At 43.5% G+C, this 26237-nt stretch overlaps 1 protein-coding gene across 4 annotated transcripts in view; it reads left to right on the forward strand.

Moving 5' to 3' along the window:
• The window catches only part of LDB2 (LIM domain binding 2), a 476127-nt gene that overhangs the window by 386382 nt on the left and 63508 nt on the right, over positions 1-26237 (forward strand). For all 4 annotated transcript variants that reach the window (XM_068277713.1, XM_068277721.1, XM_068277732.1 and 1 more), the window contains exons 4-5: positions 17827-17949; positions 21065-21148. In XM_068277713.1, the coding sequence (XP_068133814.1) occupies positions 17827-17949; positions 21065-21148 (207 nt within the window). The remainder of the gene's footprint in view (positions 1-17826; positions 17950-21064; positions 21149-26237) is intronic.

Consider the following 26237-nt stretch of genomic DNA (forward strand, 5'->3'; position numbering starts at 1 on the left):
ATACATAACTGTAAGCTGTTTCTTGCTTATCAGCTTGATTGGGGATCTATCACAACCATTCTGAGATCTAACCTGGTATGTAGGTGACAGATCCTATGTTGACTCCTCTGACGCGGCCAGCTGACTGTAACACATGTAAGGCCCCCTCTTCCTTCTCATCATTGATGTGCTATATCATTTCTATTTCTTTATGTATTTTCTGGTGAAAAAAAAGTGTGTGTGTATATATATATATATATATATATATATATATATATATATATATATATATATATATATACAGTATATATATATATATATTATTTTACTTTTTTTTTTCAAGTTGGGGTGACTCAAGATACGTATTTGATCTGCTTGAGTTGCCAGTCAATCATTATTTATTGCTCTGTTTGCACAACAGTAGAGGTTAGCATTTATTGACTTACTTATTTAATGAGAGTGTTTTGCACTGTGATTCATATATACTACACTTGCCACTTTGTACATTGTCTTTCATCTATATTAATTGATTGGTAGTTGTCATATTATTGTATTTGATTTACTAGGATTCACTACTAATTATGGCATCAATTTACTGTGGAGGAGTGTTGCTTTTAACCCTTATGACTCTGTTGTAAAATATGATGTATATTCAGGTGAAGCTTGAAAAATTAGAATATCGTGCAAAAAGTCCATTTATTTCAGTAATTCAACTTAAAAGGTGAAACTAATATATGAAATAGGAACCCTTTGCAGGTGTTTTGGATTAATTAGCTGATTGGAGTATGACACTTTGAGCCTAGAATATGGAACCTTTTCACAATACTTTAATAGTCTGAGATTTTGATGTTGGGGTTCTCATAAGCTGTAAGCCATAATCATCAAAATCATAACGCATATGACAAAAAGAAAGAGTTTATTTAATAAATTAGTTTCCCCTTTTATGTTGAATTACTGAAATAAATGAACTTTTGAACAATATTCTAATATTCCGAGTTTCACCTGTATTTTCATTATGAATGACTTAATTGTATTATGAATTGAGACAACTAAAGTTATTGTTTTTACATTTATTAGCAGTAGTGTATTTTTTTGTGAATTGGTTAGTGCTCCCGTCCTTTGTAGTTAGTGATGTAGGGTTGTGTTGTGATGCCGGTCAGCCTAGTAGTTGTTATTGGCTATTAGAGGGCGTATTGTGAAAGTTGGACTCCACATGGCTGATGCCTCAGCTATGTGTAGAAAATGTAAGTTCCCCATCAAGTCCTCCAGCTGTGTGACTGATGGTGATTGGCAGGCCAACCAGAATAGACTGGCAGGTGATTGGTTGTTCTATTATGCTTTAGACTTACTTATATGTGTCATGTGCTAATAAGCTTTATCTATTAGTTGGACTTATAGGGTTTATTTGTTCAGCTTATATCTTGTATCACCCTAATTACTTAAAACGAAGTTCCTTATAAACACGATAGCTTGTCAATGTCCCCCCCCCCCCCCCCCACACACACACACACACACCACCACCACAAAAAAAGGCTTAAAATAAGTTGCTACTGATTAACTTAACTTTTATACAACTTTTCTTTCTTTTTCTTTTTTTTTGGAGGGAGGGGAACTTGGTGGCTGTTGGGTGCTTGTTGGTTTTTATAGATAAGGTGAAAACCAGATAAGCAGAGACAGTTCATAAGATAAGGTCTGTGAAGGAACCCCAGTGAGAGGTGCAGTAATCTTGACACCTGTAATGTCTGGTGGGCAGTTACAGATGTTACAGTATTAGGTGTAATGATTTTCAAGCACTATATCATTGCCACCCACAGCTCTCCACAGATGCTTGTTTATAGCAGAAGCTGAAGCTTGCTAGGTGTTCCAGACAACTAGGCCTTGAAGGCATTGTCCTCTTTAAAATGCCAGAACACTGTAGCTCCCACAGACGATTCAGCAAAGTCCTAATATATAATATAATAGATAGCAAATGTTTAGCATCTACCAACAGAAAAATGGAATACATAGGGAATCTCCAGTGCTTTCAGGAGAACCTGAAGTGAAAATAAAATGATGAAATGAGTGCTGTGTATATATAGACCAAATCTTAAATGGTGCTTTCCTGAAATCTCATATTCTTATTTTGCTTTTAAATGTAAAAAAATCTAGTTTCCAAGATCAAACTGTCTTATGCTGGGAATACACGGCTCCATTCTGAGTCATTTAGATGGCTCGATAGATCATTTCCGGCACGTCCGATCTCCCGCCCGATCGATTCGCCGCTCGATTCTGCATTGAGGACAATGGAAAAAGATAAGAAAAGTGAGCGGAAGATAAGAGAATCCCCTGCAGAATCGAGCGAGGAATCGAATGAGCAGAAGAATCGAGCGGCAAAATCGAGCCGTGTATGCCCAGCATTACTATCACCCGCAACTGCTCATTTTGTTTATATCGCTCCCCTACAGAGTAATGGTGACCTGTTGAACTTCTATCTGCCTCTCACAATGTTTATGTTCTCTAATTAGTTATCAAGGAATATAGCACTGCAGTCTGACTTCACCAACTGCCGATAAATGGTGATTTAGAGCCATTTTTATGGTATTTTTTAAAATATGATACACAAAACCCTCAGCATATCTAATACACATCAAAGACTATATAAACCATCAGGGAATAGCGCACTACATGAGACAATAGCACACTAAATGAGAATGGGAAAAACATGAAGATGTAAGCAACAGGAACACAGGAAAAAAGTATAATATTTTATAATGTATTTTACTTTGTGGAAAATGCACTTCTTATATGTATACAAACAATATATTTAAAATTTTTAAATTTTTTGCAATAGTGGTCCTTTAATGGCTACTCACAACTTCCTGATATGTCAAGCACTGTTCAAGGACTCATCACTGCTAACTATATGCCTCCAGACTTCAGCTATTCCCTGCAGACTTCCCCGCTGGTTGTCACGTGATTTGATCTAGCGATCCCTGTGGCCATATAACATCTGCCCAGGGATATGTGTTTTGCCCACCCCCAGGCAGATCTCATGAGGGTGTGTCTCCCCCTTTACCTCAGGCACAACACTGGATTGTGACATGGTAGCAATTAGATTGTAGTCCCCAAAGAACAGTTAGCAATGTGAAAGATTGAATGCTCTTTGTGAAGCTTTGCAGGAGACACCAGTGCTATATGAATACATTAAAGCGGTAACAAAATTGTGAGGGGACTTTCTATTTGGCTGCAGGAGTGTCTGAATAACACCAGAAACAAGCATGCAGCTAATCTTGTCAGATCTGACAATAATGCCAGAAACACCTGATCTGCTGCATGCTTATTCAGGGTCTATGGTAGAGGATCAGCAGAACAGCCAGGAAACTTGTATTGCCTAAAAGGAAATAAATATGGCAGCCTCCATATCCCTGCGCTGAGCTTAATAAATGTGTGGCTGAGCATAATGTGTACAATGACAATAGACTTTAGCTTTACTTTTCACCAATGTAAAAAATGTACAAATCTGATGCCTGTAATGCAGTGCACACTGCTGCTTGCCAATCCATCGTTTTTGACTCCTATTAAGCCCTTGTGGGGGAAGCTTGATGCCTTGTCACGAGATTTCAGAATAGGGGGTAAACATCTTGGAAGGGGCCAGCGGCAGTACTTCACAGGAAACAGACGTTTGTGTCTTCCTGCAGCTCATTTACTGAACACTCTGCACAGTGTGAGTGTAATTAGTTGCTGCTGTGTGGACTGCACAGTGACTGACAATCGCCAAAGCTAGCGGAGAGGCAGCGGTGAAGCAAGAGACAGTCGGTGAATGCCAGACCTCATCCATACTTTCCACCAGCAAACAGATCTGGCAGTTTCCTACTGTGAATTCCCAGTGCTGTCAGTGAGAGTTAACAAGCGAAAACATCCAATCTGCATTCTTCTTAGCCACATATTAAACTCTTAGTAGGCTTTGGAAAAGAACTCTTCCCTAGCAGTGCGGGGACAGCCATGGGGCCCACTTGCCGAAGTAAAATATTATGCTAACGCCGTAATATGTCACAGCGCAGATAAATGCTCAAGCAATTCTCAATTCTGTAACTGCAGGCTCTACAGGATCCCTCATTATTCAGGACAAAAAGAAAAAAAAATCTGATCAATGTTGTCCAGCTTAGCTGTATGAAATATTAGCAGGGCTTCACTGACAATGTAATATATCGGCAAACTAACTCATGGGAATATTCCTTTTACAACTCAACTGTAAGATCAAACCAAAAAGACACAACGGTAAGGCCGGATTTACACCCTTTTTTTGTGTTGCAGTGGGGATTTATTATTATTATTATTTAGTATTTATATAGCGTCGACATCTTCCGCAGCGCTGTACAGAGTATATTGTCTCGTCACTAACTGTCCCTTGGAGGAGCTCACAATCTAGTCCCTACCATAGACATATGTCTATGTGTGTATTGTGTAGTGTATGTATCATAGTCTAGGGCCAATTTAGGGTGAAGCCAATTAACATATATCTGTATGCTTTTGGGATGTGGGAGGAAACCCACGCAGACACGGGGAGAACATACACACTCCTTGCAGATGTTGACCTGGCTGGGATTTGAACCGGGGACCCAGCGCTGCAAGGCGAGAGCGCTAACCACTACGCCAACGTGCTGCCCACTACGCCACCATGCTGCCCACTACGCCACCGTGCTGCCCTGGGGATGCAATGCTCCTGCCGGATTTCACCACCACACAAAAAAATGACAAACATATGACCCTGCAGCAGAGTGCACCGACGGTCATTTGCATAGTGCCGCCCCCGCTCAGTGATGTACTCCCTGCTGGGCAGGAAGTACATCCCTGGAATTCCCGTCGGTCTGAGCCGTGACACACGACGGTCCCATCGATTAAATTCCTGCGACATCAGTGTTAAATTCCCTGTGCACAAAGTGGAGAACTTCTTGCAGAAACAAGATAGAACAGTCATGTAAAAGAAAAATAAAACAAAAAACAAAACTGAACTCAGACTGAAACTATTAGATGTATGGAGATTGAGTCCAAATTTTTTGAACAATAACAACAAAAATAAAAGATATGTTAAACTGGCCATACACCGTAGATAAAGATGTAAGATTTAATGACAGGTTATTAACTTCAGCAGATAAGGAATTTATCAGATAGTCAGAAGAACAATGAAACAATGAAAAATGAAGGCTCTCTCATTTTATATGTTATCGCTTTATTGATCCAACATTGACTGGAAGAAATTACGTTTGATAAATTGGGATAGGTGGGAGGAGGCGCCTCAGGGAGATAAAACAGTTAAAAACTGTTTAAAAGGATAAATTGTCTTACCTTAAGGGGCCCATACAACTAACGATTTTCCTGCCGATATACAGCAGATTCGATCACTGTGAACGCTGACCGAACGATTGATTTCCGTCCGAAATCGATCATTCCCATCGATCCGTTCGCGTGGAAGATTTTGCTCGATCGCCAGCGGGTGGGGAGTGTGTCGATAGCGGCGTTCGAATGTCCAACGACCAACGCTAGCGGCAATACATTACCTGCTCCACCAGCGCGTGTCCCCGCTGTCACTGCTGCTCTTTCTCCGCTGGGTTCCGGCTGACTTCACTTCTTCCTGTCCGGACAGGAAGTTTAAACAGTAGAGAGCTATCTACTGTTTAAACTTCCCCGGACAGGAAGTACAGTGAAGCTGGAGTCCGGAGCAGAGAAGAGGCAGCAGAGACCAGGGGGACTCGCTCCCGCCGGATCAGGTAATGCATGCAGGGGTGGCGGGAGCAGCGGCAGCTTCACAGATGGTGAATCGATTTCTTGCTGAAATCGATTCACAATCTATTTGCAGTACAGGTAGCCATACGATCCCTCTCTGATCAGATTTGATCAGAGAGGGATCTATCTGTTGGTTGATCTGATGGCAAATCGACCAGTGTATGGCCACCTTAAGAATGATGAGTATGAGATATCAATTTCTATTGGACACAACAGATGCTCTAAGTCCAAGAGATCGTCTTCCAAGAAACTATAATTTTGACCTGAGGAAGAGGGTAAGCCCCGCAAAACGCATCACCTTTGTACTCAATAAAAATGTATATCCCATACTCCTCATTCTAAAGTAAGACTATTGTATACTTTTAAACTATTTTAAACTATTTTACTTCCCTCCAGAGCCTCCTCCCACCCATCCCAGTCTCCCTCTACACCTAAGGGCCTCCCCCTGGTATCTAGAGTGACTGAAAACAATTTAAAGAAAAACCCTGATTTAATCCACGTGGAGACAGAATTCTCCACATGCCCTATATTGTGGTTGCCATCTAGCAACCCACTTTTGCAAAACTGGTGCTCCTGGTGTCCTCTTTGTCTTTTATTCATTCCAGTCTTTGAGCCCATCTTTTTGACGTTCCTCCACTGGATATATCCATTGTTTGATACATTGAGTAATGATGAGTGTGAGCAGAGCAGTAGGAGAGCAAGGCTAAATTAGCTTTGTAATACACTCTGTAGTACAATGCTTGTGGCTGTAGCAGTTAGTGATATTAGATGTCTGTTGAGAACTGATATAATATTGTGAGTGGCAAGGTGGTAAATGATCAGTAGGCAGATATTGAGGTAGACCGAGGCAGGGGTGTAACTAACATCTTGCAAGTGTCATACAACAAGTGTGGTCATCATAATCTTTACTCCCATAACAAGTGTAGCCTCAAAAACACTTGAACTGGAGGATGGTCACTTTTATCAGAGGAACTGAAGTAGTAGTTGGAGGCCTTTTACAGCTCTGCCCCCCCCCCCCTGCAGTTTCAGCGGCTGCTCCCCTGTTGGTACACCCACCCATGGCCCTAGGTGGTTTGCTCGGTATGCCTGCCGTAGAACACAAGCAATTCCCTGCCCATTTTCAATAAGGCTCGTTACTGCAATTGCAGATTTCACTATGTAAATTAGATGGGAAAGCCATATCAGTATTCTGACAGTGTTTGCACAAAGTGGAATAAGCCTCACACATAAATAAATAGAAAACAAATGTGTTAACTTAGTATGAAGTGCCAGGCATATTGTCTTAGATTCGATAGCATGAGAAAGAATCCTGTTAGGAATTATGCTAATGTGGCAGAGAATTTCTCATTGTGATACTGAGAGGGCCTGATTTTATTCTAAAGCATTGCCAACGTTAAGGGCTGGGGAGTGTTAAAATCATGTGATTTTCAAATCACTTCATTCATTTGACACTGTATTGCCGGGAGAATATTAGCTCCCTCAACAGTGTGAGAAGAAACTCAGTTTTGTTTTTTTGATCCTGATTTAGTCCCTAAACATAATTTTGCCTTCTTAAAGAGGAACCGTGACCAAGGATTGAACTTCATCCCAATCAATAGCTGATACCCCCTTTCCCATGAGAAATCATTCTTAACCTTTTTTGGGGAGGTCAGGGATGTCTGTATGGCTGATATTGTGATGAAATCCCTCCCACAGTGTGATGTCAGGACCTAGGTTTTCCTTGGGAATATTGAATATTGAATGGAGAGTTATGGTATATAATTGAATACAAGACAATAGACAAGCACGTTGTATTTAGCAATAATCTTTATTTGGCAAACGTTGCTAACAAACTGATTGCATTGTAACATATGCTGTGCTTTACAGTTGTACTGTAACATTTTTAGCATTTTTTTTTCAAATAATGAGTTTAAGTGGAGTTTCAAACTTTTAGCCTTGAAAAGTGCAGATGTACAGAAGTTGTTTACAACAGTTCCGTTGTACATGATTGGATGATGGATTCGAACACTGCTTCAATGTGGTGCTGAAAAGTAGGCTAGCTAAGATTTATTTTCATTAATTTATATGTATATTCAAAGAATAAATCAGGTAGCTTTAAGGGAAGCCGAAAGTGAAAATAAACTTTTGAAATAAATTCCATATTTTTCGGATTATAGGACGCTCCTGACCATATGATGCACCTAGGTTTAAAGAACAAAAACCCAGGGAAAATATATATACTAAACCTGGTGCATCCATGGTGAAGGGGCATCTTGTGGATTATGCCCCCTTTGTACCTTATGCCTCCTTGTACCTCTAGTGACTCCCTGTGTCCTCCTCTATCCCTCTTGTGTCCTCCTGTGCCCCCCATTTGTCCACCTCTGTCCTCCTTGTGTCCTCCTCTATGCCCCTTTGTGCCCCCCTTGTGTCCTCCTCTATGCCCCTTTGTGTCCTCCATGTGTCCCCATGTGTCCTCCTCTGCATTGGCACAGTACAGGGAGCCCCCAGCATTGTGGCGGTTTGGAGATTCGTATTGGCAGGCGTTCACAAGTCAGGAACTCCCTGCATTTGGACTATAAGACGCAGTGATTTTTTTCCCTACTTTTGAGGGAGAAAAAGTGAGTCTTATAGTAAAAAAAAAATACAGTAATTGGAAAATTGAGATAATTAACTGAATAGTCCAGAGGCTTCTCCCGTCCTTCTTGCTCAAAAAGATCCATCAATGAGACCCTCCAAACATATTTAGCAAGAGCTTGTCGAGTATGTTTGCACGGCAGTGCTCCCATCCGGCTCACACCTGAGCAGTAACATGGAGCCACTCGTGCACAGCTTTCTCCTCCATGCATAAGCAGCTCCTAGCTACTGTGCAAACATGGGATCTCATTGCGTTTGTACACGGACAGGAGCGTAGTCAGGAGCGTTAGTAAATTTGCCAATATTCTAATCTTATGCAGTGCTAATTATGGCAGTAAAATATTGGTAAATGATACAGATATTTTACTACAGCTAATCCTAACCCTACTCTCACACAGAAACCTCCCTCTACCGATGTCTAACCTTAACCCTCCCCCCATGCCTAACCTTAACCCCTGCCCACAGCTTACCTTACCATTGATCCTTGATACCTAACCTTAACCATTGCCTAATGCCTAAACTTAACCATCCCCATCGGTATCTATCCTTTACCATCTCCCCCATGCCTGACCTTCACCAACCTCCCTGATGCCTAACCTTAAAACCCCACTCCTGATGTCTAACCTCAACTTCCGTGATGGTATGATTACTTCTGATTTTAGGGTCTAAAAGCAGTACAATTTTTTCATGTGCTTTTAGACCCTAAAAACCTGAGAAAATCATACCACAAAAGAGTCTGCAGCATCCCCAGCACTTACTCACCTTCCCCTGGGCTCCAGCGCTGCAGTTTTTCCTCAATCCTCCGGGTGGCACTATAACCATATAGTGAGATTGACGGCTGTTGTCATGATGACAGACGGCGATCTCACCAGGGGGAAGCAGAGCCTCAGAGGAGAGGAAGAAGAATGGCGACCGACGTCGGGATCCCCCGGAAGGTGAGTTAAAACGCCCACTGTGCGCATTGCTCTGCATAGAGCCTCCGGCGGCTACCCTGAGTGTAGGTTGGGGTTACCACTTTGAGCTGTGGTTTTCCGCCCAGAATGTAGCTCGGGATTACCCCCAAGGAGGTTAAAACTCCCCTCCTGATGCCTCACCTTAACTCCCCCACACACCCACGCCTAATCTTAACCATGTTTTTAACCATGTTATTGGAAGATATTATTTTATAATGGGTAAAAATAAACCATGTTTTATAGCAGATAATGTTTTATAATGTAAAAATAACGCCTACATTTCTGGTCTGGCGACCAGTAGGTGCTATTATACATTAGAATCTATGGGCACACCCAAGTTGTAAATTTGCAGCTCGTGCCCAAATTCGCTGGTTCACTCCTTGAATGTTTGTAGACATACTGTACATAACATAGAGTGCCAGGGGGTACTATAACGCGTTCTCTTATATAAAGGAAATCAGAGATGTGGCCCTGTTGTGTAAATAAGGTGTCATATAAGGAATTTCATGTGCCAGACCTTTATGTCTGTCTTTGAAAGGGTCCTGTTGCCTGAACATCTACAGTGCTGTTGGCTGTGGTTCAAGATCGCTGCCTATGGGCTGCAAGTGATAAATATAATATTGTTATTTATAATACTTCTATTTCTGCCCAATTCTGTTTTTTAGGGGGAAAAAATTAAACCTTTTTTTTTACAATAAATATATATTTTTTAACAATATATTATACATTTTTTGTCAATAAAAAAAAATACTAGTAGCCTAATTTATTCATCTATATTCCCATAGAGAGATCAACAGAGCCATATTTACACTGCATGTTTATTTCTGAATCATGGGCTTGGAATTTCCCGCTCTTTTATATGCACATTTGAAGAGTATTTGTTTTGTTAGGAGTTTCAGCTCTTTGTTCCTGCTGTTTTATCAGGGCCTTTTTCCCTTTTGTGAAAATGTGACATTTCATCTGTCAAAAACACATTTTGGCACGAAGGCCGTGGTTTTTTTGTGTCATGACAACAGTTTGCTGCATAAAAAATATGATACACCACATACTGGAATATTGTTAATGGCTAAGAAGATATGTTGGTTATTTATTTATTTATTTTTATTTATTTTTTTACTTGAGATCACTTTGTTATTTATCTTAGTAGGAATAAATTTTTCCATTCACGGACGTACATTTGCTTGTCAATTCTTTTTTTTCTTTGTGCTACCATGTCATGCAAACAGACTACTGCTGTTTATGATGATACTGTAATAGACATCAACTGTTTCAGATTGTAGCATGATAATACACTGTATAAAGCATCTCTTCGATTCAGTTCTGCCAAGAGGCTTTTTATGATCCACATTTGGCACAAGAATAACACAATGGGGTATTTTACTAAGAGGGGTGTGCAGTAAACAGCAACCATCTAATTATATGCGGAGTAGTTCCTGTTTTTTTACATTCCAGTGGACTTAATTGGATGTTTGATATGTCCATGGTACACATTACTTTTTTTTTTACAATATTACTTTATACATTAGTAAGTCAATGTTTACCCATTTTTACATTCTTCAAATTACATTCTTAAATTTAGCACAGATGGTTGCATCTTTACTGCTGGCAAGGTGCATCACTGTGGGATGCTTGTTTGTTAGAAACAAAACCTGGTATCCCAGAGGGCCCTGGGGCAAAATGCTGTGCGACATCAATGGGAGGGTGGGGTTACATATTAATATACAGCAATATATAGATACAGGAAATGTATCTGATGCTATTACGAAAATAATTCAATTAAATTTGCATCCTGAATAATGTATTGCATTCTTCTATATGTAATTATGGTACCTTTTTCATTAAAACTTGCTTGTTTTTTTTGGGGGGGGGGGGGGGGGGGGGTAGGGGGAGGATCAGAGGAACAGAGCACAGCAACTTGCTAGTACTGCAGACAGTGCACAGATCATACAGAAATTTAAAGCTGATCTTAAAGAGGAACTGGACCGAATATAACTGAATGAATTAATTTGCTTACTTTTTACAATATTAATTTTTAAATGATCTAGTCCAAGTTTGTCCATTGTAAAGTCTTACCTCACCCTGATTTACATTTTAAATGTTAAATGTATCAGTGATGCCAGCACTGCTAGCAAGGTGAGTCAATGTGGGATATTTTTTCCCACCTTCATCTACTGAGCAGGAATGTTAGTTGATTTCCTATGGCCCATACTCACGGGCAACTTTTTGGGCCTGTCACCAGCACACGTGAGCGTGTGGGCGACAGGCCGGTGACAGCTCCTCGCCAGGTCCCTCCGCGTACACACGCGGAAGAGGGACCAGCGGCGTGACGGAAGCTGTCACCGACGTTCCTCCTCCCCCCGCCGGAAGCTCCGTATTCCTCAATGGAGGTTGCTGTCGCTAGTCCGCGTACTCACTACTGAGCAGTTCAATCGCCTGGCGACATCAGCGACGAGCGACAGTTCGGGGTGCGCGCCCGTGCAACGGCGCATACTCACGGGCAACCTGTCGCCGCTACACGCACGCGCCGCGTGTTGCGGCGACAATTGTAGCCCGTGAGTATGGGCCATTAGAGTGCTCTGGGGCTGTGTGACTTCATAGCCTTGGCTTAACATCAATTGCTATGAATCATTAAGTTACCCAACAGTATTGCACTATAAGCTCAACCTTTCATCCAGTGGGAAAACACAAACACATTACTTTTACAGTGCAATGGTTATGTCTAAAGATGGGCGTATTACTATTTTCTTGCTTTCTGGTGGCTTGACTGGTCTTTTATTGAAGTGGTGTGAAAGTATCACCAGGGAGAAAACTTAGGAGAAAAAGTGAATTGAATTAAAGGAGAACTGTAGTGAGAGGTATATGGAGGCTGCCATATTGATTTCCTTTTAAGCAATACCAGTTCCCTGGCAGCCCTGCTGTGCCATCTGCCTGCAGAATCAAACCAGAAACAAGCATGCAGCTAATCTTGTCAGATCTGACAAAAATGTCAGAAACACCTGATCTGCTGCATGCTTGTTCAGGGTCTATGGCTGAAAGTATTAGAGGCAGAGGATCTGCAGGTTAGCCAGGCAACGGGTATTGCTTAAAAGGAAATCAATATGGCAGCCTCCCTATACCTCTCACTACAGTTCTCCTTTAAGGCCATTGGGCCATATGTAATTCACTTTTTCTCCTAAGTTTTATCCTGTGAGATAATTTTTCATCTTTGATTTACTATAACTTTTCAGGACTTTGCAATGGAAAAAGTACCAAAAAGTATGTGAAAAAGTACTATCAAAATTATTTTGAGTATTATAATGCTTTCTGGTGGTTTAAAAGTCTTTTTTATTGACAAGTTTGAAAATATCACCTAGTAGAAAACTTAAGAGAAGAAATGAATTGCATATGGGCCTTTGTCTTGTTTGCTGTCTTTCTCAAGCGCTCATAAACATAACTGCATGAGATACTCTGTGAGACTATGCAGGAAGAGGTAGACAGTATCTGTGTAATGCTTGGGGGGGAAATACTTTCACAGTCAGCGTGTGTGCTCAAGACTATGTAGCTGGGTAATGAAAGAGGCTACACAGGTGGCCACAGGAGTAATGAACAAGGGAGCTGTAACGATTTGCTCAGTTGTCTGCACGGGCAGACAGCTGTTTGTCCATTCCTTAAATCTGAGGGCTGCAGGTCTCTGGAAAAGAGACCTGTCTTCACTTTGCAAGTTTCAGACCTGCTCTGCTGCTGAGGAATTTGCATACACTTGTCATGCAAACTGCCTAGCTGCCTCCTTTCAAGGCTTGCAGTATAAATACCATGTGCTCCCAGAATCCTTTGCTGGTCATGAAGGTTTGTTCCTGCAAACACTCCTAGAGTGTCAGCCTTTCAGTCGTTTGCTAAGATTATCTTAGAGTAATTCCTGGGGACTGCACTAAGCGTCCCTTCTAGTGCAGTCAGGTTGTATTATCTGTTTTGCCTAGTTCTGTCTCTCTCTCGATTGCCTTGTCACCAGCGGCGGTCGACAGGGAATCGTTCTGTCTGTCTGGGAGTGTAGGCCAGAGCTGCGGTTGCTACTGGCTGCTCCATCTGTCTGGATTGCATTAGCCCTAGTGGTAGTGGTAGTGCTTACTTCTGTATTCTGTCTTAGGGGTGCTAACCAGAGCAGTGGTTGCTCCTGGTAGCCCCATCTGTTCATCTGTCTGGATCGCATTCGCCCTAGTGGTAGTGGCAGTGCTTTGTTCTGTATTCTGCCTTAGGGGTGCTAACCAGAGCAGCAGTTGCTACTGGTAGCCCCATCTGTTTGTCTGTTTGGATCGCATTCGCTCTAGCGGTAGCAGCGATGGTTCCTTCTGAACTCTGTCTGGGAGTGTAGGCCAGAGCTGCGGTTGCTGCTGGCTGCTCCTTCTCTCTGTCTTGTCTTGTACGAACGCTTGCTGTAGGCTCGGTGAGGTGACCGTTTAGCAAGCGTTCGCGTTCTCTATTTCGTGTTTGTGTGTCATTGGTTAGTTAGGGTGGCACGCTTATCACTGGGCGCCTAACACACGGTGATCATGCTTAAACGCGTTCGCTGTTGCGAATGAGTGCGGTGTTCGCGTTTAGTTAGCGTTTGTTATTTTCCTTATTGTTCTTGCTTGCTGTGCCTTTGCTACTCGCGTGCTCTGTCCTGCTCAGTCTTGTGTCACTTCTGGCAATCGCCTCTCTTGCGATTGCGTTCCCACTTTGGTTCTGTTGTTGTGTGTTCACCGTCGCTGGGTGGCGACTAGATTGGTGGACACACATTTATTCTGTCTCTGTGCTCTTTCTCTTTTAGGGCTATCCAGCCCTACATTGCTTCAACTCGTGCAATTCCCATCTGGCATCTGTGGCAGTACAGAGGCTGAGTCCGTCTGTACTCCACAGCTCCATCTGCCGGTGGGAATCTCCCTCTACAGGTGCATAGCACCATAGCTGGGTTATATATAATTACACGCTTGTGGAGGATTTCCATAGTGTCGGCGCGCATTCTGTGCGCTGACCACGGAAATAAAATTCTACAATCGTTACAGGAGCAAGATTGCCCAGAGCAACTGAAGCTCTGGGTTTCCGATACCGCCTATCACGCTAGATGCTATGTGATACAATACACAACAGACGTAGTCGGTAACAGGCTAGGGTCATACACGATAGATCAGTTGGCAGTGGTACAGTGGACTAGACAGAATCAGAGTCGGCAACAGGCTAAGGTCATACACGTTAGATCAGATGGCTGCGGTACAAAGGACTAGGCGAGAGAATGGTCAGTAAAGCTAAGGTCGTATCTAAGTCAGTCTGGCAGTCGCATTGAAATACATTAATTGAGTAATGAAAGTCGCATTAATATACAATGGCTGCTTAGTGTGACGCCACACTTATCCTCAGGCTGTGTAACAAGACAAACAACAGTTAGACAGACTGAATGCTTTGCCAATCTAGTCGCTGCCCCTGCGACGGCAGACATTCACACTGACATAGACAAGACAAACAGGTAGGAGCGTAACTAATGGCAACCGCTGCTTTAGTTACGTCCTCAGGAACAAGGCAAGAAGGATAACTACCAGTCACCAGCGTGGTGAAGGCAGTCTCCAATTAGCAAGATAGTGGACTTCACTGACCCCCCCCCCCCCCCCCCCCCCCGCGGGTTCAGCAAACATCCAGCAGGCATGGAAATACAAAACAAGTCAATACACAATACTTTCACAGCATGGACTCAGCAACAACTCAGGGAGCTGTATGCTATGTCGGGCGGAGTCTGAAATGGGAGGCAGACTTTTATGTGGACATCAGCCAATTAATGCAGGCATGCAAATTCCCACACAGCTGAATGGTAATCACTCAATCCTGAGCTAGCTTGACCACAAGCTGCCAGCCGACTGTGAAAAAGGACTCTCATAACAAATACATGCAATATTATGCAACAACATGCATATAGGAAATCCAGGGCTATCTGGTTTTAGTTCAACTCCAGCATGCAATATGAGGAATCATGACAGCATCCTGAGCTGCTGTGAACTGCAGAGTGATTGCAAATGACAATGAGACTTATTGCGAATGCGTAACCGATTGCAAGCAGATAAGTCAGAACTGCCCGGTTGCAGCTCCACTGCAACCGTCAGAACATGCTACAGGAGAGATCCTGACAATTTGCTCCCTCAGACAGACAATTCATAGAACAGAACTACAGTCATTCTTCTGTGTACAGTGCTTTCGATAGTTTTTTTAAAATAAAACTTTATTATACCTACCCGGTGTCCTTCTTCTGTCCATAGCCCCGCCCCTAAAGGAAGAGGTCAAAGGTGTTTCACTAGGACCAATCAGAGAAGCGCCTGTGACCTCTTCCTTTAGGTGTGGAGCTACAGACGGAAGAAGCAAATCTAGACACCGGGTAAGTATTTAAAGTTTTATTTAAAGCGTGATCGCTCGGCCCCCCAAAGCGCAGCGTAATTGCTTTGATAAGCGATTTATGCAATGCTTATATACTTTGCATTGAGCACTAATGCGTTTAAAATGCTGCATGTCCTGCGATTGCGATTACCCCTAATCACAATCGTACTAATGGGTTCACCTTCAATCACTTACATTGCCAAAGCATTTTTTGAAATCGCCAGCGATTGTCCATGATCCCAAAACACTGCAAAAAACGTCCTAATGGGTTCCAGCCCTCACACTGCAAAAAACATGGGTGGACCTAGTAGAAGGGGGTGGAGCCTTTTCTTGCCATTACCTTTTGAGTTCATTAAGCAGCATCTGGTATTTCAGATATGCTCATGTGCTTTGCAGTGTAATAGTGTTCAGCCCCTGGTGTAGAGGAATGCAATGAGGGTTTGTTTCCATTTTTTGAAAAATGTTGAAATACATTGAGGGTGTCAAATTTAAATTGAGTATATATATTTTTTTCAAAACACTACTGGTATTTCTTAGTTTAAATATTTGCTATGTTGTTTTTGTACTATATTCAGTTAAAGGGACTCTGAGCAGTGCAGAAACTATGGAAAGATGCATATCATTGTAAAGCTCTCTTTCTCCTCTTTCCAATGATATATAAACCGCCACCCTACGCCTTTTAGTTTTCGATATTTTCGCGATTGAAATTGCAGCGGCCGCAATTTCGATCGCAAAAATAGAGAAAACTAAAAGGCGTAGGGCGACGATTTAGGGGTCATCAGAAAGAGGAGAAAGAGAGCTTTAAAATGATATCCATCTTTCCATAGTTACTTGTATTACACAGGACGACACTTTCCCCAGTGTCAGCAGCTCCATTCAGCAGAAAAAGTCGCCCTGTGTAATACAATATAACTATGGAAAGATGGATATCATTTTAAAGCTCTCTTTCTCCTCTTTCTGGTGACACCTAAATCGTCACCCTACGCCTTTTAGTTTTCTCTATTTTCGTGATTAAAATCGCGGGCGCGGCAATTTCAATCACAAAAATAGCGAAAACTAAAAGGTGTAGGGGGGCGGTTTATATATCATTGGAAAGAGGAGAAAGAGAGCTTTAAAATGATATGCATCTTTCCATAGTTTCTGCACTGCTCGGAGTCCCTTTAAATATAAGGACTACTCTGTATGCTTTCCAAATCATTGTACTTGATTTTTATATACATTTTGCACAGCATTGTTTTTAAAAATGTAGATGTGCTATGTACATTATAACCAAATGTTTAGGGCCGGTTTCCCCTAGGAGTTGTGGTCGTTTTTGACTTGGTCGCAGCTCCTCTTCTGATGCACAGCTGCTGACCGATTCGCTGAGCTGTGTCATGCACAGCTATAGGGATTGGGATGTGGGCTGCAGAAATCTGTGCGGCCCGGGGGAACGAGGGACCGGAGGACAGGGAGGGAAGCCTTATCAGGGTTCCAGAGGCTTCCCTCTTAGGTAAGTATGTGTTCCTGAACTTCAGCTTCTTTAACTACTCAAAGACCGCTCCACGCCAAAGGGCGTGGCCGCGGCGGCAGCCCCAGGACTGCCTAACGCCAATTGGCGTCAGGTCCTGGAGCCGGCTACTTAGGGAGATTACGCGCAGGATCCGCGCGCATCTCCTTCTCGGGGGCAGAGCTCCGCCCCGTCTTCAGTCTCCAAGCGGCTATTGCCACTCGGGAGACTGTTAGACGGCGCCGTCTTTACACAGAGTACAGCGCTGCGATCAGCAGCAGTGCTGTACAGGGGACAGCCGTGTGACATCCGTGTGACACGGCTGTCTCCCTGGGGGACAAGAGAGCAATCGGCTCTCATAGGCAGAAGCCTATGACAGCCGATCGCGTGATTGGCCGGCTGGGGGGAGGGAGGGGATTAGGGAGGTTTACCACTTTGGTCCTCAAGTGGTTAAACTAGAAATTCGATGGCTCTCAGCTTTACTTTTTTTGTGACTGAATTCTATTACAACTAAAATAAAATGTTTTTTTTTTTCTTTAAATACCAGGCATCAGTAAGAGAAAGCTCTACTTATGTAACATTGTCACAAGAAAGATTACTTTTTGTATTTTAGTGTAAAATGTTCTGTTCTTTCTTTTGTTCTCTCTCTTAATACAGGTGTGCACTGAAGGCCGTCTTATGCTGGAGTTTACATTTGATGATCTCATGAGAATAAAGACATGGCACTTTACCATTAGACAATACAGAGAATTAGTACCTCGCAGCATTCTAGCCATGCATGTAAGTGCACAGATTATATAAAGCATTTGCACCTTAAATAAGAACTCTAGGCAAAAAAAGGGCATGATTTGTACATAACTCTGAAAATACTGTTTAAATATGGTAGTTGGCGTGTCAGGAAATTCAATAATTATCATAGAATAGTAACGATTGGTGTCAGCACGCAGAGAGAATCTGATTCTTGGCGATCTGCAGTACCACCAAGAATGCAGATATACTCCTGATTATCGATGATCTGCAGAATCAGCGATAATACAGATGTATTGCTAACCTCTGGATACCAGAATAGTGAGAGTGTTTGGTGCAACAGTAACAACTCTGAGAGGAGACCACCAGAGGAGCTGGCGGCCTAAGACTCCTGAGGAATTCACCCCTGACTGTGGGTGATATTCCTGTAGCCTGTGGACCCCTGGGTGAGGGACCGAGGCTGGGTTGCAGGAAGCCCTGCAGCTAATATGAAAGGTATTGCCCTGGACTGGGCTAACGTAGTACAGTAATAGCACAATCCTAGTATGGGTGTGAGGTCCGTAGTCACAACACCCTGGAACTAGTCTGGAGCATAACATAAATGATAACACAATTCCCTAGTCTTGGGTGTGAGTTCTGTGATCATCAACACCCTGGAACTAGTCTGGAGCATAACTTAAATGATAATACAATTCCCTAGTCTGGGGTGTGAGTTCCGTGATCATCAACACCCTGGAACTAGTCTGGAGCATAACATAAATGATAATACAATTCCCTAGTCTTGGGTGTGAGTTCCGTGATCATCAACACCCTGGAACTAGTCTAACAAATAAACAGTACAAAATAATCTGATTCAGTGTGAATTCCCAAGTCCTCTTGGTTCAAACACACTGTAAGGATCTGACTATGGTCTGAATGCTACCACAAAGTGTTTGCAATGACAGACAACTAGCAACTGACAAGCAGCAGAATATATAGTAGCTGGACTCTGCCGCCCCGCCCGAGCCACTCAGCCAATCATGAGTCCTGGAGGAATCAGCTGATCTTCCTGATCAGCTGACACTTCCCCTGCTGGTATAAAGGTCCTGAGTTCAAGCCCGCGCGCGCGTAGCTCTCCATCTGCCTATGTGCACTAACAGACCCAGCCACACCAAGCGCACGCCGCTGCATGCAAACCGCCGCGCTGGACACGGAGTCAGCCGCCTTGCTCTTGACACACGCGGCGGCTTTTCCACGTTTTCTCACAAGAATAGGCTGAAAATTGGTGCTGTAATAAGCATGCTCGATCAAAGATCGGGAAGAACTTGGTTGAATGTAGCGATCAGACATACTGGGAAATCTAAGGCCGATATGGTCAATCAGGTGCGTGGCGGTAATGACGGGAGATATCGTGAGCTACAAACACAATGGAACCCCTAGCCGTTGCCCCTCCCAAATGTTATATGTGAACCACCCAGAGCCTGTGCGTTAAAATGCTTAACCGATCACGCCACCCTCTAGTGTCCGCCATACTTCTGCATTCGGGGTCCACTGACATTACACACACCCCGGGTGCTATAAAGCCGGCAGCCACATGGGGCGTCAATGCAGAAGTTAGGCAGACAGCAGACAGGTATAGTATTTTAGTACACAGCCCCGGGGTGGGAGAGGGGGGGGGGGGGACAGATATCATTTGGGGGAAGCGGCTAGGGGCAGCAAAGCAAAGTCATGAGACCGGTTCTCAAAAGATTTCATGCTGAAATCGATCAGGAATCAGTCTGTGGTGTATGGGGAGCCAAAAGGTCTCTCTCTGATCAGATCTCTCTCTGGCTGTCAGTTGCCTGTGTGAAAGAGGCCTAAGACGAATAGGTACACAGTGCAGATTATGAATGCTATGCTAATTTTTCATCTTGCATGCAAACTGCATGTAGCTTAAAACTGGGCCTATTAAAACTTCAACTGCATTCGATTGACCCAGTTTTAAGCTGCATGCAATTTGCATTATATTTTCAGGCGAAGTGGAAAAATTTGCATCTCATTGATAATTTCTAGTACCCAGCTGCTAGTGCTGAGCAGGGCCGGTTCTAGGTGAAAGGGGGCCCTGGGGCAGAAAAAAAATAGGGGGCCCCAACCAACTAAACCCCCATCAGCACCAAAGTTCCCCCTCCCCCCCCCGGCTACCCGAGCTTCCCCGAGTCCCCCTCCCCTTACACATACAAATTTAAAAAAAGTAATTGAGTGGAAGGCCACAACCAACTAAACCCCCATCACCACCAAAGTCCCCGTCCCCCCCGAGTCCCCATCCCCTTACACATGCAAATTAAAAAAAAAATTGAGTGGAAGGCCCAGGCAGCAGGATACCACAAAGCCGCAACCAAATAAACGAACCCCCATCACCACCAAATTCCCCCCTGGCTAAAGCCCCCTCCCCCCGCGCACATCCACATGTAACATATTATAACGGATTGCCTGGCTGACTTACCATTTACGAGTCAGTCAGGCTCCGGACAGGCTCTCCGCGCGCTGATGCCGCCACAGCGCCACTCCAGTGATGACGTCACGTGATGACGTCCTCTCCTCTTTCCTCGCAGGCATGGACGTCCACACACTGACGTCCATGCCTGCGTGATGTCTGATGTGCGTCCAGGAGGTGGAGCCGGGCCCGGCAGCGCTGAGTAGAGGAGAGGACGGCTCAGGAGTCAGGACGCCGGGTGGTAACCATGGTGACCCAACGCTGGAACCGGCGGTAGCGGTATGTATCTCTTCAGTTCCTTCGACCCCGCTCCAGACTATAACTTGCGGTCTGAGTCTCGTCACCGCATCCGGCCGGCACCCACACACACACAGGGCAGAATCAGCAGGCCAGGACACACAGGCAGCAGCCAGCACAGCACGGACAGTGTCCCAGGCAGGCTGCGCAGATTTTTTAGGTTCGCTGCCAGCGGGGGCCCGGGGCCCCCAAGGCGGCCGGGGCCCTGGGGCAGCTGCCTTCCCTGCCTTAATTGTAGCGCCGGCCCTGGTGCTGAGCTCCCTAGAGCATGGACAGTATTACCAAAATCAGAATCATTCTCAGACCTTTGATTTGTCCAGTTAATAGTCTGTATTCTGTTAGCATGCTGCACTATATTATTTTACTACTAATTAGCTGCTGTTAACTATTTGTCTTTAGGCACCAGACCCCCAAGTGCTGGAGCAACTCTCCAAAAACATCACTAGAATGGGCCTAACTAACTTCACCCTCAACTACCTCAGGGTAAGTAGCCGTGCTCTGACACTGCCAAGCAGGGACGGTCAGTGGAATGCAAGGATTATGCAATCATGTCAATGAGGTGTTAATATTATTATTTATTGTATTTATAAATATTACGCAGCGCTGGACATTAGTTAATGCTACAGAGAATATTAGGGGTGACATACAACAATATGACAATACAGGAATACATGCAAACCAGATCACACAGCACAGTATGAGTACAAGGTAATGCTTAGTCAGTCACTGGATGGGAGCATGGAGTTAGGCAAGTTAGGTTCACTCAGATCCATAGGATGGGTGTACGGTAATGGAGGTGCGTGATCAGGTAGGAGACATAAGGAGGAGGACCCTGCAGAAGGTTTACAATCTAGAAGGAGAGGTAAGGACATGAAAGTTGGGGGACCAGAGTTCAGCTGCGGGTTTAGAGCAAATTCTGAGCTGAACCCCATTGCCCCCAGCCAACCCCCGCTGTCGTGGGGGTCGCAAGGGTGATAATTACATCCCTTACCTAATGGAGTATGCAGTGGCATAACAAAAGAGCTGTTGGCCCTGATGCAAGTTTTACATTGGGGCCCCCCAAACACTCTATACATAACAGTTGATACGGTGCACTAAAACCTGCCAATGGCAACTACAGTGTCAGAGGTGCAAGAAGGGGATGGGGAGCACTTTTTGGTAATGATTACCACTATTCAAAGTATCTATAGAAGTCATTATTATGAGCACAGGACCAATAGAGAGCTAATACTGCAGTTGAGGGAGGGCCCCTCTGGCCCAAGGGCCCGATGCGGTCGCAACCTCTGCAACCCCTATTACTACGCCCCTGGGAGTATGCCTAGTACTTACAATGCTTAGTTTACATTACAGAATTTTCCAAACGTAAAAATACAGTGGATCGAAGGTGATACAAACAGACCACAAGACTAATAGCAGTGATACCAGACATTAGTAGCTGCAACAGTAACTGTCTGGATAGTCATGTTGCTCAGAGCACAGAAGGGGTTATTGAAGTTTTCCATTTAAAGTGCAAACTTTGCTAACATTTAAAGAGCACTAAGAAGCAGCCAGTGACATTAATAACATTTGCTGCTGTTATATTGTTTGCAATTAAGTTTAGTCAAACACTAAAATCCACCAATAAATTAAATGAACCCCACACCCTCGTGTTTCAGGATGATGAGAAATTCTTCTGTTTAATGAGGCAAAACTCCCACCTGTAATGTATTTAATTAGAGATATTTCTAGAGGTGGATTCTGATATCTACCAAAGCTAGAAAACAGCTGAAGAGGAAAATCAAACTATGCACCAAGAAATGGTATTTATTCCCTGAGGTTATATTTCCTGCTGTAGAGAATGACCCGGTAACATAGCGATCCCTATGTGGATTCTTGCCTGTATGTATTATAATGCAGTCTTCATGTTATTCTGTAAGACCTCTCATATACAAGCTTCAAAAGGGAGTGTCCAATAGGCAAGAAACAAGGCTGCTTATATTATACCATGCAAAATGGTCCACTATAAATTATTATTATTTGTGTTTACAAAGTGCCAACATATTACGCAGCGCTGGACAATAAATACATGCAATGATACAACGCATGACAGACGTAACAAGGTTATACAACATAGATAGTGTTGAGGCAAAATTTGCGTAATTTCACGTTTCCGTAATTACGGACTTTATGCCACTATGCCGCAAATTCGTAATTGCGCTATTGCCATACTAACAGTAATTTTGAATTCCGTAAGTGAAATTTCCACCACGTAATTTCACATTTCGGCATCAATTTGTGTTTAATGCAAAATTTCGTAATTTCATGTTTTCTATAGAAACAGTTATTTTGATTACGAAAATGGACGTAATTTCATTTTTAATAGTAATTATGCAAATTTAAGTACAGTAATTACTAAACTCAGGAAAGTCACTCATTGAATGCAATTACTGATTGCAATTACTGATAATGCAAATGCCCCTGCACATGCTGTAAATGTATTAGGAGGCTTTACCTGCAGCCACTTCTAAGACAGGTGCTCTTTGCATGCTGCAGTCATGCATGCTGAGACACTTGGTTTTGGGCCTTGCAATACCTGGTAATGCAAAGGTCCCTGCACTTTTAAATGTATCAGGAGGCTCTGGACTGGAGCACAATTTCGAGAACAGAAGAATTTTGGGGTTTTGAAATGGACCATTAACTTTACCCAATAAAAACAAAACAAGCAGTCTCGTCCTATTACATCAAAAAATTACTTTAGAATCAAAACATGACCAACATATTAACGCACTAGCTAGTCTTACTTAAAGAGAGAATAAATCTAGCTTCAGACCTCATATTCAGCAGGGGCACGTGTGCCTCTGCTAAAACGCCGCTATCCCGCGGCTAAACGGGGGTCCCTTCACCCCCAAATCCCCTCCGAGCAGCGGGGGATATCTTCCGGATTAAGGCAAGGCTAACCGCCACAGCCCCGCCTCACGCGCGTCTGTTAGCGCGTATCTCCGCCTCTCCCCTGCCCCTCTCAGTCTTCCTTCACTGAGAGGGGCGGGAGAGAGGCGGCGATGCGCCGCTGATAGACGCGCTGTGAGGCGGGGCTGCAGCCATTAGCCCTGCCTCAACAGCAGCAAAATTTACGACCAAGTTGGTCGTAGATTTTGCAGGGGGGGTTTGGGGGGTCAGGGACCCTCGTTTAGCCGCGGGATAGGGGCGTTTTAGCAGGGGCACACATGCCCCTGCTGACTATGAGACAAGAAGTGAGATTTATTCTCGGTTCAGTGTCTCTTTAATGCTCTTAGCATATTACCACTACTTTTCAGATTGTTGCAAAAAGATACTATTTTTCGAAACAATTTTCCCAATTTGCTTGGTATTTATGCATGGTGTCCTGTAGGGTATGATATAAGTAGTCCACTAATCTCACCTCTTCCACTCTACCTATACTGTGGGAGGGGAGTGGTGTGGGGGCTCACTGGCTCTATGTGACTCCCTGTCTACCTATTCACAGGGGAGGTTCACTGGCTACCTATAAAGAGGGGAGGGGATGGGAGCTCGCTGGCTACCCATACTGTTGGAGGAGAGGGACTAAGTATACAGGGGGAAGAAAACTCATTGGCTAACTATACAGAGGGGAGGGAGGAGCTCACTGGCTACCTATGGGGTGGGGGAGTCTCTGGCTACTTCTACTGCAGAAGGGGGTTCTCTGGCTGCCTATACAAAGAGGGAGAGGGGCTCTCTGGCTGCCTATACAGAGGGGAAGGGAACTCTCTGGCTACCTATATGACCTATATGAGTGAAGGGGGGCTCTCTGACTACCTATACTGAAAGAGAGGGGAGCTATCTGGCTACCTGTATGAGGAGGGGCTATCTGGCTACCTATATGAAGGGGGGGGGGGGCTACGTGCCGGGAGTTAGCATATGGGAAAAGGAGTGGAGAATAGTGTTAGGCACTAGGAGGTGCTGGGTGAGTCTATTGTAACATATTGACAATGACACTACTGCTATTTAACTACCAAGCCCATATTTTTGGGTATACAAAATGCTTTGGACTATAAGATGCACCTACTGTAGGTGTAGAGGGCATAAACCAGGGGGAAAATATACTAAACCTGGCATGTCAATGGTCCAGGAGCATCTTGTAAATGTTCTCCCCCAATTATTGTGTTCCCCTTGTACCTCCTGCATCCCCCATGTGTCCTCCTGTGTCCCCACAATACAATATTCAGGGGGAATGAAGGAGGACACAAAGGGGTTATGGAGAACACAATACAGGGAGTCCCTGACATTGCAGCGGGTCGGCGGTTCATATCAGCAGGTGTTCATAAGTCAGAGACTCTCTGTATTTGGCATATAAGACTCGATAACTTTTTTCCCCCATTTTTGGAAGAGAAAAAAGTGTGTCTTATATATGCCGAAAAATATGGTAAAATTACCTACCTCCTTTACCCGTTTAAATAGTTAAAGATCAATATCTGGGGGTTCCCTTATTTATAGGGGTCTCTACCAGAGCAGTGAGTAGTTACCCCCATCTCTAATGCATAGAGTTGGGGAAGAGCACCTTGACTATGATACGGTTAGGGCTTCGTAGGAGAGAGGGAGGCTTTGCCACTCCTCTTTTTACAGCGCCCCAAATCATGGACCATGTGGGCTGGTAAAGGTTAGTGATGGAGCCCCACACAGGTTGGCTCAGCCATCTTGGCTATACTTGCCCACATGGGGGACAAGGGATTAGACAAAAAAAAAAAAGCTTTGGGGGTGCTGTGTTTTTTTTATATTTTTATTCTACAGGAACAAAAAAGAAAAAAAGCTAGCAGCAGGAGATCACTAGAGACTTCTCAACCACTTAAGCTGGTGATATGTTCTTGTTTATCTGCCTTCATGTTTGTTTGGAAGCATGGCTGCCCGGCAGCATGAGACCAGCAATTGCATAGGGGGAAAATAACTCGCTTTGTAATAAAATCATCCTAGCGAGTTTTTCCTCCCTGCTGGGAGAAAATATAAATTGCATCAGGTGATGTTTACATATCCTGATTTTAGTACTCATCAGCACTTAAAGTGAACCTGAGGTGAACATAAAATGATGCAATAAACAGTTTTATTTATCCTTATACTCATAAAAAACATTTTTTTTTTAGATATGCCATGATTTTATTTTATATTTAAATATTTGCAAAGTAGATTGAATGTTTTATTGTCTTTGCTCAATGGCAGTCTATTAAGTGTCCCAGAAGTAAAATACATGAACTGTTGACTTTTTTTTCTATCTCTCCCTTTGCTCTCATAAGTTGTCTTATGTAGGAATTTTTATTATTTTTTTTAGAAATGTTTATGGCTGTAAATTGCTTATCAGTGAGGTTTAATATATTTTTACAGACAAGGTACTGACAAGACAGAAGCTGCCACTTGCATGCCTAAAAATTAACTCTTTTAAAAAGCAAAATAAAAAAACTAAAAGAGGTTATTAATATGTTTTGCACTGTACATACACATGCTTATCTCATCATGTCACATGTAGCCTCAGGTACACTTTAATGTTGCAAAGTTCTACAGTTCAATAAGTCCCAAGGAGAAAAGAATCATAAGATAAACAGGTAAAGGC

This window comes from Hyperolius riggenbachi, chromosome 1 (genome assembly GCF_040937935.1).
Source record: "Hyperolius riggenbachi isolate aHypRig1 chromosome 1, aHypRig1.pri, whole genome shotgun sequence".
Lineage (NCBI taxonomy): Eukaryota > Metazoa > Chordata > Amphibia > Anura > Hyperoliidae > Hyperolius > Hyperolius riggenbachi.